General features: G+C 40.3%; 1 protein-coding gene across 1 annotated transcript in view; it reads left to right on the top strand.

The window, feature by feature from the left end:
- The window catches only part of PYGB (glycogen phosphorylase B), a 59,529-nt gene that overhangs the window by 15,578 nt on the left and 26,030 nt on the right, over positions 1-17,921 (top strand). The window contains exons 3-4 of the mRNA XM_055320877.1: positions 13,375-13,453; positions 16,653-16,756. Of these exons, the coding sequence (XP_055176852.1) occupies positions 13,375-13,453; positions 16,653-16,756 (183 nt within the window). The remainder of the gene's footprint in view (positions 1-13,374; positions 13,454-16,652; positions 16,757-17,921) is intronic.

A 17,921-nucleotide genomic window follows, 5' to 3' on the forward strand; every position in this document is an offset into this window, starting at 1 on the left:
CAGCTTATTGAACTAGTAACCCACCTCTGGTCCCCTCTTCCACTTCTAGGCAACCTCTTATGTTCATCTTACCCTCTTAGGCATAAAATTACCCTTTCTTTTCAATCAGAATAAAAACTCCTTTGTTTAAGGGTTCTTCATTAACAGTTATTCACTTGAATGCTAACTCCCATCCATAGTTTGTGGTTTTAGAGCAGAGCCAGAATCCATAATACCTGTTTTCTGTCTCCATACCCTTGTACCTGGACACCATCTTTGTCCTACACTGGACACTGAGTATACAATCCCTGTGGTGTGAATGTGCAGCACTACTGTACTCCTGCATGAGCATAGTAGGGTCCTCACCAGAGTCTTCCCTCCCCTAGCATCTTCCACTGCTTTTGCTTTTGTTCAGTTTTGTCACGGGAGGCACTCTCAGGGACCGTGTTGGTAGTAGTATGGTAGGGACCTCACATGTGTCTCAGGCAGCCTCACATTTCTAGGGCTCCTGTATCCCCCTCTACAACTTAGTAGAGAGGTAGTTTCAATTGGCACAATAAAAATTTTGAAAAAAAAGTTTAACTTCCCCAAATGGGAATTGTATTCTCAAAATTATCTAAAAAGAGACTGGAGGGATCCCTGGGTGGCCCAGCGGTTTGGCGCCTGCCTTTGGCCCAGGGCGCGGTCCTGGGGACCCGGGATCGAATCCCACGTCGGGCTCCCGGTGCATGAAGCCTGCTTCTCCCTCTGCCTGTGTCTCTGCCTCTCTCTCTCTCACTGTGTGCCTATCATAAATGAATAAAAATTAAAAAAAAATCTTTAAAAAATAAAAAGAGACTGGAAAAAAAATAAAAATAAAAATAAAAAGAGACTGGAAGGGAAGATGGTTTGGAGTAAGAGGATCCTAGGCTTGTCTTGTCCCATGAACACCTAAATATTCCAGAAATCGACCTGAAGACTGACAGAACAAACTCTATAACTAAAGGGAGCAAAGAAACTGTATCAAAGAGGGTAAGAAGTGCAGAGACATGAATGTTTTGGGAGAGAAATTGGATCATGGCCACTGTGGTAAGGAGGGAGCCATGATTGCCAAGAATGGTAAGAGACAGGCTAATGCACGGGGGAGCACACAGGGAAGATGAATCCCCACAGTAGTTGACTTGGAAAGTGAGAGGGACCGAATCTCATGACTTCTTGCAATCAGTGGGGCTTAAAGCCTGGAGTTTTAAAGGTCAGCAGGCTTGGCTAGGATAGAACTCAGAGGCATTGCGCTACTATCGGAGGCAAACAGCCTGCAGACGTACAGCATGGAAACAACTTTCTAAAGAGCACCTGGGGCACATAGTGTGGATGTTTTTTGCTCATCTGGGAGTATGTTGCAAAGAGGCAGCACAGACTCTCCTCTAAGAACAAAGGAAGTTGCAGACATCATTTCTGTCCCCTACCTCTCAGCATGAGCACAGGGCCACCTGTGGGAACCAGCACAGTGCCGACACTCACCAGGTAACTTGCTGACACCAGGTCCTCCCCCTGCCCTGCCTCCAATGGAATTGCCCTTCCCGGTCATGCTTGTCTAAGTCCCAGAGTGGTGGATCCCCTCTCACAGAAGACTGGCTCAGATCCCTGCTCACACCATGTCTCATGTTGTGGGAGTTTTAGGGGGCCACGATTTCAGCACTGGTGGAAACAGGTATCATTTCACAAGCAGGCCAGAGCACACTTAGTCAAAACTTGCCACATTAAGGCCAGAGACTAAACACTACCCTCAACAAAGAGAGCCTCCGCAGATGACTGGCCTGAAGGATAAAATGGCCAGGATACAATCGCAGAGCACACACAGTGCACATTGGAGACAGTCCATGAAGTGCCAGGTTCTGGGGAATATGGGACTATACTGTGGAACACTATAGAACCTCTTCTCCATAAAGCCAATACCCTCAAGAATGGGAGATGTAGCTGACTTTCCTAACACACAGAAAGAGACATAGACACTTAGACAAAATGAGAAGATAGAATTTATTCCCAATGACAGAACAAGATAATGTCACAGCCAGAGATCTAAGCAAGACAGATAAAAGTAACATGCCTGATAGAGAATTTAAAGGTATGCTCATAAAGATACTTGCTGGACTGAAAAAATGTGGAAGGCATCTAGTGACATGATTAACACAGATAAGAAATAACAGACATAAAAGGTTCATTATGCAAAATGAGAAACATGCACAATGGAATGAACAGCAGGCTGGAAGAAGCAGAGGAAGGAACTCAGTGACTCCATCAAACATAACATATATGGATCCCAGCAGAGAAAGAAAAGGGGGCAAAAAATTAAATTGAGGAAATAATTGCTGAAAACTTTCCTAATATGAAGAAGGAAACAGACATCCAGATCTAAGAGGCACAGGGAAGCCCCAAGAGAATCAACAAAAGCAGATCCCCACCAAAACATACTGTAATTTAAACGGCAAAATGTAGGAATAATAAAAAAAACCAGCAAGACAAAAGAGGAGAGTTACATACAATGAAAACCTGATAAAGACCTTCAGCATAGTTTTCAGTAGAAACTCCAAACTTAGAAGGGAGTGGCATGATATACTCAATGTGCTAAAAGGAAAAAATCTGCAGCCAAGAATATCCAGCAAGGCTATCATTCAGAATAGAAGAAAAAATAAAATTTCCCAGACAAAAAAAGAAGAATTCATGACCACTAAACCAGCTCTGCAAGAAATATTAAGGGAACACTTAGAGTGGAAGGAAAAGACCAGAAATGATACTGTGAAAGTAGGAAACACAAAGCAGTAAAAATGAACATTTATGTAAAAAAAAAATCAGTCAAACTCACAAAGGATGCGAAATATGATACCATATACCCAAAACATAGGGAAGAAAGGAATAAAGAATTGGTTCACACTTAAACAGCCATCAATTTAATATAAACATATGTGCAGAAGATGTTATATAAAAACCTAATAGTAGAGATGCCCGGGTGGCAGTGGGTTAAGTGTCTACCTTTGGCTTGGGTCATAATCCCAGGGTCCTGGAATCGAGCCCTACATTTGGCTCCCTGCTCTTTGGGGAGCCTGCTTCTCTCTCCTGCCTGTTTCTCCCCTTGCTTGTGTTCTCTCTCTGTCAAATAAATAAGTAAAATCTTAAAAAAAAAAAAAAAACAAAACCTGATAGTAACCACAAATCGGTTACCAATATATACCAATAACAAATATGCAAAAAATAAAGAAATCCAAACATATTACTAAAGAAAACCAGCAAACCATGAAAGAGAAGAAAGGATCAAAGAAAAACTTCAGAAACAACCATGAAACAAGTAATAAGATGGCAATAAATACATACCTGTCCATAATCTCTTTGAATGTAAATGGACTAAATGCTCCAATCAAAAGACACAGGGCAGGGGTGCCTGGCTGGCTTAGTCAGAAGAGTGTGCAACTCTTCATCTCGGGGTTGTGGATTCAATCCACATATGGGGTGTAGAGGTTATTTAGGGACTCAAATAAAATTACTTAAGGACTCCAATAAAATTACAAATGAAAGAGAAATAACGATCAACACCACAAAAATACAATGTTAAGAAAAACTGTATGCCAACAAATTGGACAGAACAGAAGAAATAGATAAATTCCTGGAAACATAACTTACCAAAACTGTGAAGCAGGAAGAAATAGAAAATTTCTTTACCAGCAAAGAAATCAAATCTGTAATCAAAGAACTTCCATCAAACAAAAATTGAGGACCAGACAGCTTCATAGGCAAATTCTACACAACATTTAAAGAAGAGTTAATACCCTTTCTTTTCAAACTATTCCAAAAAATAGAAAAGGAAGGAAAACTTCCAAATTCATTCTATGAGGCCAATATTACCCTGATTCCAAAACCAGATAAAGGTACCACATAAAAAGAGAACTACAGGCCAATCAATATACCTGATGAACATGGATGCAAAAATCCTCAATAGAATACTAAGATCTCCAACATCAGCCATAGCAACATATTTCTAAATATGTTTCCTGAGGCTAGGGAAATAAAAGCAAAAATAAACTATTGGGATTGCATCAAAATAAAAAGCTTTTGCACAGGAAAGGAAGCAATCAAAAGTAAAAACCTACAGAATGGGAGAAAATATTTGCAAATGATGTATCTGGTAAAGGGTTAATATCAAAAGTATATAAAGAACTTAATATTGCTCAACACCCAAAAAACAATCCAATCAGTATGGAAGTTCCTCAGCAAATTGAAAATAGAACTTCCCTACAACCAAGTAATCACACTATTAGGTACTTACCCAAAAAATACAGAAACACTAATTCAAACAGATACATGCACCTCTTATGTTTATAGCAGCATCATTTACAATAACCAAATTTTGGAAACAGCCCTAGTGTCCGTTGACATATAAATGGATAAAGAAGAGGTGGTAAGTATATACAATGGAATGTTACTCAGCCATAAATAATCTAATCTTGCCTTTTGCCATGACATGGGTGGAGCTAGAGTATAATGCTAAGTAAAATAAGTCTGAGATAAATACCATACGATTTCACTTATATGTGGAATTTCAGAAGCAAAACAAACGAGCAGAGGGAAGAGAGAGAAAAATCAAGAAACAGACTCTTAACTATAGAGAACAAACTGATAGTTAACAGTGGGTGATGAATGAGATAGGTGATGGGGACTAAGGAGGGCACTTGTGATGAGCACCAGGTATTGTATTCAGTTGTTGAATTACTATATTGTACACCCGAAACTAACACAACACAGTATGTTAACTATACTGGAATTCAAATTTTAAAATTATCTGAAAACATAGACATTATCCTGGCAGGTGATTTGTCTTTTTTTTTTTTAAGATTTTTATTTATTCATGAGAGAGAGAGAGGCAGAGACAGACAGAGGGAGAAGCAGGCTCCATGCAGGGAGCCCGACGTGGGACTCTGTCCTGGGTCTCCAGGATCATTCCCTGGGCTGAAGTCAGCACTAAACCGCTGAGCCACCTGGGCTGCCCATGATTTGTCATTTGAATTCTGTTTACTATGAACGTCAGAATGCATTTATAAGGACCACTGAACATGTTAAAGTCTCAGTCTTCAGTGGAATTTATTGTGTAGGAAATTTTTTTTCTTTATATAATTACTACAGGTAGTAAAAATTTTAGGAAATGTTTATACCATAAATATGCCATATCTGTTTATAATTTTTATTTGTGAACTTATTCAGAGAGACAGGCAGAGACCTAGGCAAAGGGAGAAGCAGGTTCCATGCAAGAAGCCCGATGTGGAACTCGATCTCAGGACTCTGGAATTACAACCTGAGCCAAAGGCAGATGCTCAACCGCTGAGCCACCCAGGTGTCCTTGTTTATAATTTTATTACACGAATAACATGTTAATTATGGAAACTTAGAAAAGGCAGGGTAGGGATCCCTGGGTGGCGCAGCGGTTTGGTGCCTGCCTTTGGCCCAGGGCGTGATCCTGGAGACCCGGGATCGAATCCCACATCGGGCTCCCGGTGCGTGGAGCCTGCTTCTCCCTCTGCCTATGTCTCTGCGCCTCTCTCTCTCTCTCCCTCTGTGACTATCATAAATAAATTAATTAATTAATTAAAAAAAAAAAAGAAAAGAAAAGGCAGGGTAGCATGTATCCTTTTATATGTACATTTTTTTCTTAAAGGTGGCATTTCACTCACTGTTAAGCTTTTAATTAATCTTGTATTTGAAAGGTTTTCATGATGATCCAAACTTTAGTGTCTCTAGGTGCACAGTTGCTGGGCCCTTCTTGTTGTAAGGTGGAGTGCCAGATGTTTTGAATGGGAACCAGATGATGACGCGGAACTTGGATGGACCTCCTACTCTAGAACCATGTAGTGTGAAAAGTGAAACATGCCACTACTCTATTGTATGGGGCTGGAAAGTAGTTCTGAGGAGCAGGTTACACTAAAAACTGGATCTTCAATAGAAGCAGCTCCCGGGCAGCCCGGGTGGCTCAGCGGTTTAGCGCTGCCTTCAGTCTAGGGTGCAATCCTGGAGATCCGAGATCGAGTCCCATGTTGGGCTCCCTGCATGGAGCCTGCTTCTCCCTCTGCTGGTGTCTCTGCCTCTCTCTCTCTCTCTCTCTCTCTCTCTCTCTCTCTGTGTCTCTCATGAGTAAACAAACAAAATCTTTATTTATTTATTTTTTATAAATTTATTTTTTATTGGTGTTGAATTTGCCAACATACAGAATAACACCCAGTGCTCATCCCATCAAGTGCCGCCCTCAGTGCCCATCACCCAGTCACCCCCACCCCCCGCCCACCTCCCTTTCTACCACCCCTAGTTCGTGTCCCAGAGTTAGGAGTCTCTCATGTTCTGTCTCCCTTTCTGATATTTCCCACTCATTTTTTCTCCTTTCCCCTTTATTCCCTTTCACTATTTTTTATATTCCCCAAATGAATGAGACCACAAATAAAATTAAAAAAAAAAAAGCAGCAGCAGCTCCCTACTGACTGAGCCATCAAGGGTACATTTAAATATATATACATATATATATATTTTTTATCATAGAAAGTTTAAAATATGTACAAAAGTGGAGTGACTGCTATGATATGATGAACTTCTTCCAAATACCCATCACTTGACTCTACTTGTCATCAAGCCACTCTTGACCTCTCTTGTTTCTCTCACATGCCTGCTACTCCCATATTATTTAAGCTAATATCAAACAGCATATTTCATTTGTTGCTATTTCAACAGGTATTTCTAAAGATAGGATCATACCATTATGACCCCTAAGATAATGACAGACCCATAAGATATTGACAGTAATTTTCAGACAGTTGACAAACTTATTGATTGCCTTGTAATTTTTTAACAGTGTGTTCAGAAACTTAGTTGTATTTGGTCAATATGTCTCTTAAGTCTCTCTTAAGCTATAGACTTGTCTTTTTTACTTCTCTGTGCCTTGCAGTTTATTTGTTGAAACTGGCTTTGTCCTATAGAGTGTCCTACAGTCTCTATTTGACTGATGGTGTCCCGAGCTGGTATTTAACCTGATATTTTGTCCCAAGGATTTTGCTCTTACCAATTCTACTTGACATCACACTGATGGTTTTAGCTGGGGTATTTAGGCAAGAAAATGAAATAACAGGCATCCAGATCAGAAAGGAAGAAGGAAACTTCTCTCTATATGCAACTGACATGATCTAGAAAATCCTATGGAAATGAATAAAAATATATTAGTACAAATGAATGAGTTCAGCAAAGTTGCAGAATATAAGGTCTCAGTATACAGAAATCAACTGAATTTTTATATACCTGCAATAAACAGTCCAAAAATGAAATTAAGAAAACAATTCCACTTAAAATAGAATTAAAAAGAATAAAATTCTTAGGAATTAATTTCCAAAAGAGATGTAAACTTATATTCTGAAAACTATAAAACATTATTGAAAGAAATTAAAGGAGATCTAAAAATGAAATGATATTATGTGTCTATCCATGTCTTAGAAGACCTCATCTTAAAATGACAGCACTTCCCAAATCAATCTACAGACTTATTGCAATCTCCACGAAAATTCCAGTTGTCTTCTTTACAGATTGACTAACTGATCCTAAAATCCAGATGAAATGCAACAGACCAGAAATCATTAAAACATACTTGAAAAAGAAGAACAAAGTTGGAGACAGTGTCGTACTGACATAAGGATAAACATATAGAACAATGGAATAAAATTGAGTCCAGAAATAAACCCTCACATTTAGTCAATTGATTTTTTCCCCTAGTTTTTCAAAATTGTGGTAAAATAAACATTACAGAAGTTGCATTCATATTTGTACCACAGTCACCATCATCCATCTCTAGAACCCTTCCCATCTTACAAAACTGAGCCCCTATATCTATTAGACACTAACTCCGCATTCTCCCCTCCCTCAAAGCTCCTGACAGCTACCATTCTACTTTCTGTCTCTATGAATTTGATTTTTTAGGTACCTCATATAAGTGAAATCTCGCAGTATTTGTCTTTTTGTGGTTGGCAAAAAGCTGAATATCTTCAAGGTTAAGCTAGCTTAATATCTTCAGTGTTCATTCATATTATAGCATATGTCAGAATCTCTTTCCTTTTTAAGGCTCTGAAAAATATTCCACTGTATACCATACTGTGTTTATTCCTCTGTCTATAGGCACTCAATTGTTTCTGCCTTTTAACTACTGTGAACAATACTTTTAGAACATGAGTGTATTTGGAGATTAACCCCTTGTCAGATATATGATTTGCGGATACTGACTCCCATTTGGTAGGTTGCCTTTGCATTGTGTTGATGGTTTCCTTTGTTTTGCAGCTTTTTTGGTTTTACATAGACCTACTTGTTTATTTTTGCTTGTGTTGTCTGTGCTTTCCGGTCAAATCCAAAAAGTGATTGGCAAGACCTAATTAAAGGAGCTTATTACTTCCTAACTTCCTATGTTTTCTTCTAAGAGTTTTTGTTTTCAGGTCTTTTTTTTGTTTTTGTTTTTTTGTTTTGTTTTTTTTTTTTTTTTGTTTTTGTTTTCAGGTCTTATGTTTAAGTCTTTAATCCATTTTGAGTAAATTTTTGTGTATAAAAAAAAAAACATGAGTGTAGAAATATCTCTTCAAGTCCTTTCAGTTCTTTTTGGTGTATAGCTAGAAGTGGAACTATTGGATCATATGGTAATTCTCTGCTTAATTTTTTGAGGAAACATCGTACTGTTTTCCACAGTGGTGACATCATTTTAATTTCCTACCAACAATGCACAAGAATTTTAATTTCTCCACATCCTCACCAACACCACTACTTTTTTTTCTTTTTTGATAATAGCCATTCTAATGTATGGGAGACGGGATTCTGTTTGTGGTTTTAATTAGCATTATTTATCTACTGATGAGTGATGTTAACCATCTTTTCATGTGCTTATTGGTCATCTAAATATCTTCTCTAGAGAAATGTCTAAGTCTTTTGCCCATTTCTGAATTGAGCTGTTTTTGTTGCTATTGTTGAGTTTTAGTTCTCTTCTGGATATTAATCCCTCACCAGATATGTGATTTGCTAATACTTTTTCTTGGGTTGCCTTGTCATTTAGTTGATAGTGTCCTTTGATGCAGAAAAATTTTTGTAAAAAAAAAAAAAGAAAAGAAAAGTTGGGATCCCTGGGTGGCGCAGCGGTTTGGCGCCTGCCTTTGGCTCAGGGCGCGATCCTGGAGACCTGGGATCGAATCCCATATCGGGCTCCCGGTGCATGGAACCTGCTTCTCCCTCTGCCTGTGTCTCTGCCTCTCTCTCTCTCTCTCTCTCTCTCTGTGACTATCATAAATAAATAAATTAAAAAAAAATTAAAAAAGAAAAAAAAGAAAAGTTTTTGTATTTCATGAAGTCCAGGTTTTTCTTTTGTCACCTGTGCTTTTGGTAGTCTGTACAGTCCATAGCTTTTTTTCTTTTTAAAGAAAAGAGTGCCAAAACAACTCATTAGAGAAAATAGTTTTTTTAATGAATGGTGTTAGAATAGTTGGATGTCCATGTGCAAATAAATGAAGTTGGATCTCTATCTTACACTACATACAAAAATTAAGTCAAAATAGATAAAAAATCGGGGGATTCCTAGGTGGCTCAGTGGTTTAGTGCCTGCCTTCCCTTCCAACCAGGGCGTGATCCTGGAGTCTCAGGATCGAGTCCCACATTGGGCTCCCTGCATGGAGCCTGCTTCTCCCTCTGCTTGTGTCTCTGCCTCTCTCTCTCTCTCTCTCTCTCTCTCTCTCTCTCTGTCTCTCTCTCTCCCCCGCCCCCATGTCTCTCATGAATAAATAAATAAGATCTTTTTTTAAAAAAAATGGATCAAAAACTTAAATATAAGCACTAAAACCATAAAACTCTTAGAAAAATATATATGGGTAACTCTTCATGATTTGGCACTAAATTCTTAGAAATGACATCAAAAGCATAAGCAATAAAACTGAACATAGTTAAATTGGACAAGACTAAAAACTTTTGTGGATCAGAAGGCATTTTGAAGAAAGTCAAAGTGAAAGAGGGTGACTGTGTGACAGGTACTAATAAGGGCACTTGATGGGATGAGCACTGAGTGTTATACTGTATATTGGGAAATTGAATTTAAATAAAATACGAAAAGTGAAAAAACAAAATAGGAGAAAGTATATGTAAATCATAAATCTGATCAGGGTCTGGCATCCAGAATGTATCAAGACCTCTTACAACTCAACAGCAAAAAGACAGACAGCCTAATGTAAACATGGGCAAAGCACTTGAATCAACATTTTCCCAAAGAAGGTATACAAATCATCAAAAAGCATGTGAAAGGATACTCAGCATCATTAGTCATCAGGGAATGCAAATCAAAACTATGAGATACCACTTCACACCCACTTGAGTGGCTTATAATTGTAAAGACAGAGAACAAGTGTTGGCTAGGATGTGGAGAAATTGGAACCCTCATATACTGCTAGGGGAAAGTAAAATGATGGACCCACTTTGGAAAATAGTTTAGCAGTTACTCAAAAAGTTAAGCATAGAATTACCATGTAAACTAGCAATTTCACTCTAAGTTTATTTCCAGGAAAAATGAAAACATTTGTCCACACATAAAATTGTACACAAATGTTCATAGCTGCATTATTCATGATATCCCAAAAGTGAAACAAGCCTAAATATCCCTCAACTGATAAATGGATAAACAAAACGTGGAATAATCATACTATGGAAAGCTGCACAATGATAAACAGTACCGGTATGTGCTCCAATACGGATCAACCCTGAATACATTATTCTTTTTTTCTTTTAAGATTTTATTTATTTATTCATGAGAGACACACACAGAGAGAGACAGCCAGAGACACAGGCAGAGGGAGAAGCGGCCCCTTTCAGGGAGCCCGATGTGGGACTCCATCCCAGGTCTCTAGGATCACGCCCTGGGCTGAAAGCAGCGCTAAACCGCTGAGCCACCTGGGCTGCCCTTGAATGCATTATTCTAATTGAAAAGCCAGATACAAAAGGTCCTGTGTTTTATGTTTCCATTTATATGAAATGACCAGAATAGGCAAATCTGTAGTGATGGAAAGGTAGACAAGTGATTGCCGAAGTCTAGGGGAATAGGGAAACCGGGAATGATTGCCAGTGAGTATGGGGTTTTATTTTTGAGTGGTGAAGTACTGGAATTAGTGGTGGTTGTGCAATTTTGTGAATAGGCTAAAAACCATTGGATAGTTCACTTTAAAGGGTAAATTTGATATGGAACGTGAATTAGATCTCAATAAAGAACAAAACTAGGTTCAGGGTGCTCTATCATGCTCTTTCTTGGTCTTCAGTACAGAAGGCCGTTTTAGCAAGATTTTGGACTTCCTAATAAATAAATCTTTAAAAAAATAAATCTTAAAAAAAAGATTTTGGATTTCCTGTCAGCTATTTTTTGTGCCTCTTTTGAATACTCTCAAACTCATGGCAAAATGTGTCTGATTAGGCTGAGGTGTGCCTACAACATTCAAGGTGAAAACAAAAAAAAATTCACCTCCCACATCTGCTCTTAGCCTGCTTTTATGTGGTGTGCTGGTCTCTGACTTTAGTAAATGTTTCATGAATAAGAGCTTCCACAGTCAGACAAATTTGGAAAATGTAATTAAACATATTTCTTAACTTGGAGCCGGTGTGTAGTGCTGGGTGAATCCTGCCTCCCCCACATGCTCAAAATATTTTTGGTGGAACATGCTCCTTGAAATTGCTATGGGAATTAAGTCAATATTTTGAAATCTTAGTCTGAATTATTGTTTGTGTTAATACCATTCAATTTACTTAATAGACACTAAATCATCTTTGACTTTGATCTTTATATTTTTACAAGTGTGCTTCCACCCTTCCTAATTTATCAGATTCTTGAAGTGTGGTCCAGAGAACCCTGGGGCTTCTGAGATTTTCTCAAGTGGTCCACTAGGTCAGAACTATTTATTTTTGCTCTTTTATGACTATGCAATGAAGTTTTCCAGAAGCTCTATGAAGTATGATATTTCAATAGGTTGAATGCTAAAGCAGAAAATTTATTGAAGAAATTTATAAAAATGTAAAACACTATTCTCAGTAAATTTGTTTTAAAAACTGTAGTTATATTTCATCAAATTACATTGTTTATGTTAACATTAATGGGTTTATTTGTTTTTAAAATGAATTCACATAATACTTAAAAAAACCTGAATCTATTTTAAATTTCTAACTTGATAAACAATTGACAAATGTAATTCCAATAAAGAATAGCTCTTGGATTTTTTTTTAAAGATTTATTTATTCATGAGAGACACACAGAGAGAGAAAGAGGCAGAGACACAGGGAGAGGGAGAAGCAGGCTCCATGTAGGGAGCCTGATGTGGAACTCGATTCCGGGACTCCAGGATCACGCCCTGAGCCGAAGGCAGAAGCTTAACGGCTGAGCCACCCAGGCATCCTGCTCTTGGAGTTTAAAACACATTCATCAAGATAATTAATGTGAGCTGTTTGTAAAGTTTAATGCACTAAAGCCAGGTTAATGGAACAGTTGCCTATCCAAACCATTCTGGGATGGTTTCGAGTCAGGTGAAGAAGTTGGGACTTTGTTCCTTTCTTTCTGGTTTTTAACATTCCATACCTGTTTCACAAAATTGTGTGAATGCAGTTGGAATGCCACAGGAAAAGTCCTTTTAGGTTTTGGTTTAAAAAGATGTTACATGGGAGTTCCATCGAAGATGGCAGAGCAAGAGGACCCTAAGCTCACTTCGTGCCACAGACGCACTTAGCTGACTTGCACAGCAGTGTGAGTGACCCAGAAAGTGACCCGAAGCCAAGCACAACGGGCGTTCCACAGCTAAATGTCGAGAAGAGGCAAATAATAAATATAGCCAGTTAAAGCACTGGTTTCATTTTTAGGATACATATTGTAATCTGTTCACCATACATAGGTTAATAACCTGGCTATAAGTATCTTTGGCTGTTAAACCATGCCTCGTTTTGATTATTGATTCTTATGTAGTTTGGCAGCTTTTGGAATACCTGGAAACTTTCATGCATTGATAAAATGTCAGATTTTAATATTAGGTTTTCTTTTTTTTTTTTTTTAATTTTATTTATTTATGATAGTCACAGAGAGAGAGGCGCAGAGACACAGGCAGAGGGAGAAGCAGGCTCCATGCACCGGGAGCCCGATGTGGGATTCGATCCCGGGTCTCCAGGATCGCGCCCTGGGCCAAAGGCAGGCGCCAAACCGCTGCGCCACCCGGGGATCCCAATATTAGGTTTTCAAGTCTAAAAGCGGATTCTAATCTTGGATTGATGTAAACTGACACTCAGTATCTTTTTACCTTTGTGTGAGGAAGATATTAAGTAATATTAAAATGTTGCCCCTCTTTTTATTCACAGCTAGGGTTGGACTTGGAAGAACTGGAGGAAATAGAAGAGGACGCTGGCCTTGGGAATGGAGGCCTGGGGAGGCTGGCAGGTAACCCCGCCATCTGGCTAGGGCATGGCCTCTCCTGATGTGGTGCCCTGGTTGCTGATCACATGGTGAGGCCAAGCTCAGCTGCATCCCAACAGCGGTTTGTTGGGGTAGATTGGCCCCTCTGACTGGATGGGAGTGTGTGTCATACGGGTTGAATAAAATACAAAACATTGTTTTCTCACATAAGGATGCCTCCTAATTATCATGAAGGCCAGGCTTGCCAGTGTTGGGTAGCTGGCACTGGGAGGGGTTTCCTATATACCGACCACTTTCCACAGCCAGTAATTGGGAGAAAGATGGATAGACACACACATGCACGCACATAGGCACACAGTATACATACACGCACACAAACACACATGCACACATCTACACACATACACATGTGTACACACACACATGATTTATGAGTGCAGCCCAACTGGCAGGCTCTTCCTGCTTTACTATGGTAAATGGATTGCCCCAAAATAGCAGTTGTTCCTTTTGGGATATTGTTTCCTTGGGCCATTCTGTTTGAGAACATATCCAATTTTGTTTTGTTTTTTTTCTGTTTGAGTTATTTTTGCTAGCCTTTTAGGGCAAAGGGAGCTGAGTGAAGGACTTAGAAGTGGAGGACTGCCTGGTGGGCTCAATTGGAAGAACATGTGACTCTCATGGTCGTGGGTTTGAGCCCTATATTGGGTATAGAAATTACTAAAAAATAAATAAACTTTAAAAAACCCCAAGAATTTAGAAGTGAAAATTGGTTTTGCTGTGTGCTTCAAGGCTCTTGGGCATAGTGTTTCTATAACAGAAATAAGTCAAGTTTTATGTTGCTGTTGTGTGGAGGGCATGGGAGGGTGGACTCAGGCACCTGTCACTGCATTATTGCCCCTTTGGGGAGTTACCATTTTGTAAAAGAGGGACAAGATGCCCTAAAATTTATCTGAGTGTGTGTATGTGTTTATGTTTTCAAATCTTAAGTTAAATTCTTCAGAAATTATAGAAGCAGAATATGTTTCTTCCAAACAAAACAACAAAACAACATTTGGTTCTATATAAGGAAACAATGGCAAGGCCTGTCCCACCTCCTCCTCTTCATGTGAGAAGCCTGTGTGTCCCCTACATCTGCTCTCAAATGCAGGGATCTCTTTTAGTTTATGATGTGAGATCATCCCAGAGAGGAAGCTGAACCTACCCACAGATGGAATCGTGTGCCTCACTGATGGGCAGTATGCCCCCAGGGTGCAGCAAGGCCTTATGGCATCAGTCCCTGCAGCCCCCTTCACCCTTGATGGCCTTATGCTGCTCATAGCCATCTTCCCAGTCAGTAAAAACCAAGCTCAGGGGGAGGTTCTAGACCCCTTGATCCCCTTCACAGCTCAGGGTTGCTACCTAACCTCTCCTCCTATTCTGAGGCTGGTGACTGTTGGCCAGGGCAGTCCCATCCTTGGCCTTCCATCAGGGCTTCAGGGTGTCTGCAGGCCACAGTCAGCTTCCTGTCAACTTCCTAGTCACCTTCCTGTCAACTTCCTAGTCACCTTTCCTGCTACTTATGTGATGCCACAGGTCTCGCCTATGAATGGGTGTGACCTCCTCTGGGGCCCTCTATTTCCGTGGACTCTTCTTACCCTGTGGATGTGGGTAGCCCCTAGCCCACTGTAACTTGATATGTCCTGTGTCCCTCCTGCAAGAATGATTTCTTCGAAACAGGAGCCCAGATCTTACATTTGTGGATATTTTTATTCCTTCCCCTTAACACAAGGTTGATAACAGGGATCTGGGCATGTTTGCTCAATTGAGGAAGTATTTTATTTACTGGTATTTCTTGTAGACTTTTTTTCTTTTTAATCTAGAAGTTTAATAAGGCTGCCTTTTTTTTTTTTAAGATTTTATTTATTTATTCATGAGAGACACACAGAGAGAGGCAGAGACCTAGGCAGAGGGAGAAGCAAGCTCCCTGCAGGGAGCCCGATGTGGGACTGGATCCCAGGACCCCGGGATGATGCCCTGAGCCAAACCACTCAGTGCTCAACCACTGAGCCACCCAGTCCCAAAAAGGCTGCCTCCTGGATCTTTATTTTTTTTATTTTTATTTTTTTATTTTTATTTTTATTTTTTTTATTTTTTTATTTAAAGATTTTTATTTATTTATGAGAAACAGAGAGCACGGAAGAGACATAGGCAAAAGGAGAAGCAGGCTCCATACAAGGAACCCGACTTGGGACTTGATCCTGGTACTCCAAAGGCAAGCACTCAACCGCTGAGCCACCCAGGCTTCCTCTCCTGGATCTTTATTAAAAACATTTTTTTTTTCAGGGCGCCTAGGTGGCTCAGTCAGTTAAGCATCTGACTCTTTTTTTTTTTTTTTTTAAAAGATTCTATTTATTTATTTGGCAGAGAGAGCACAAGCTGGGGGAGTGGCAGAGGGAGAGGGAGCAGCAGGCTTTCCACTGAGCAGGGAGCCTGATGTGGGGCTTGATCCCTGGACCTCAGGATCATGACCTGAGCCGAAGGCAGACACTTAACCCACTGAGCCATCTAGGTGCCTTGCATCCTACTCTAGATTTCAGCTCAGATCATGATCTCAGGATCATGGGATCAAGCCCCGCGTTGGGCTCTGTGCTCAGAGCAGAGTCTGCTTTAAGACTGTCTCTCCATCTCTATCCGCCTCTCCTCACTCTCTCTCACCGTCTCAGATAAATAAATATTTAAAACATTGGTTTTTTTTAAGGCATTTTGATTGGAATAAAGGTTCCTTATGGTGACATGCTGCTCCAGCCACCTTCCTGCTGGCCTTGGGGACTTTGGCTCTTAGGTATTTGAGTCCTTATAGATGGCAAAATGTCCATAGCCAGCCCCATTCCTGTGCCTTCTTTCTTAGTGTGTAGTTATTTTGTGGTGTTACCTTACTGTCCAAACAGCTTGGATTTTAAGTGGAATATGCAGGGGTGGGGAAGCCTTCAGCCTTCATGAGGCTGAGACAAAGCAAACAGTGAGAGGACTTTGCATTCAGGGTTAGATGAGGCTCTCTGTGGGTACCTCACTTCTGCCCTTGTCCTCTCCCCCCGCCCCAACGGGATTGCCATCTGGTGCCGTCTGGTGCCCAGAGGCTGGATCCAAGTGCTTACTTCACGTGGGTATCTAGGCTTTGCTTCCAGTGGGCCTCAAAGCTGAATGTCTTTGAACCCAAGAAGTGCTTTGTGTTTGGAATTTTCAGCCTGCTTCCTTGACTCGATGGCCACTTTGGGCCTGGCAGCCTATGGCTATGGAATCCGCTATGAGTTTGGGATTTTTAACCAGAAGATTGTCAATGGCTGGCAGGTAAGTGAGTCTTCATTTCTTCCCTTGTTTCCAGCTCTCTTGCATACAAGAAAACACTTTCAGTTCAGCTTTTTATATGTTAAAGTCTTTCTTGGAGAGATTGTCTGCCAGTCCTGGGCACAGGTCAGGGCTATCCTGCTCCGTGCATCCCTCAGAGTTCTTCATGGGCTGTCGGAGGCTGGTCTCCTGTGTGAGCTCAGTGCACATAACTTCTACGTGAGCCTGGGAGGCCTCCTGGGTAGGATTCAGGGCCTGGCTGGTCTCACAGAAGCACCAGGGTTTGAGGACTGTGTTCTGGTTCCCACAGTGTGGAGCAAAGGGTGGCCCTCCCTGGTTCACCCTCCATGGGACGACTGATCCAAAGTAGTTAGAGAAACAGTTATTGTAGGCTTTGTTCCTACCTCCTGCCTTCACTCCCTGACGCCAGTGACAGGACAGCATCCTGGGGGTTATAGGCCAGACTGCAAAAGCAAAGTAGTTCTGAGGAAGAATGGCTTGGATTCTGAAGCATCAGACCACAGATAAGTGAGGTGGCTAAGACTGCGTCAGTGGAAAGATTGAAACCTGAGTGCAGCCTCATTGCCCTCATTCAGGACTTCAAAATGGAAGGCACTTGATTGGAGAATAGTTTACGTAATATATAATTTGGGGCCTAATAGTGACATATAAGGCAGGGCTGTGGTTGGGATTAGAAGGTTTGTAACAGAACATGAACAGATGGATGCCTAGGGTGATGGCAAGCTCCTGGATCATGTTGGGGCCTGAGTCACAGGCATGTGCAATTGCCAGAACTCCTCAAGAGTGAGTATTCTTCAGGTTTATACAGTTTGTTGTATATATATTGACCTAAAAATAATAATACAGGATGAACTGAACTTAATGATGTGCATGCTGAACTGTTCGTGGAGAAGTGCACAGATATCTGCAACTGACTTTGAAATGCGTCAAGAAATAAATGAGTTGATGGTTGTGTGATAAATCAAGTATAACAACATGTTAACAATTATGGATCCTAAGTGGAAGGTGCACAAGTGTTCGCTGCCAATTCTTTTAACACTTCTGTATGTTTGAAAACACTCATAATAAAAAGTTGACAAATATGGCTAACAGAGAAAACTTAAAACAGATTTGTATCTCTTGCTTAATTTGTAGATCTACTCTCTCC

Source organism: Nyctereutes procyonoides, unplaced genomic scaffold, assembly GCF_905146905.1.
Source record: "Nyctereutes procyonoides isolate TBG_1078 unplaced genomic scaffold, NYPRO_anot_genome, whole genome shotgun sequence".
NCBI lineage: Eukaryota > Metazoa > Chordata > Mammalia > Carnivora > Canidae > Nyctereutes > Nyctereutes procyonoides.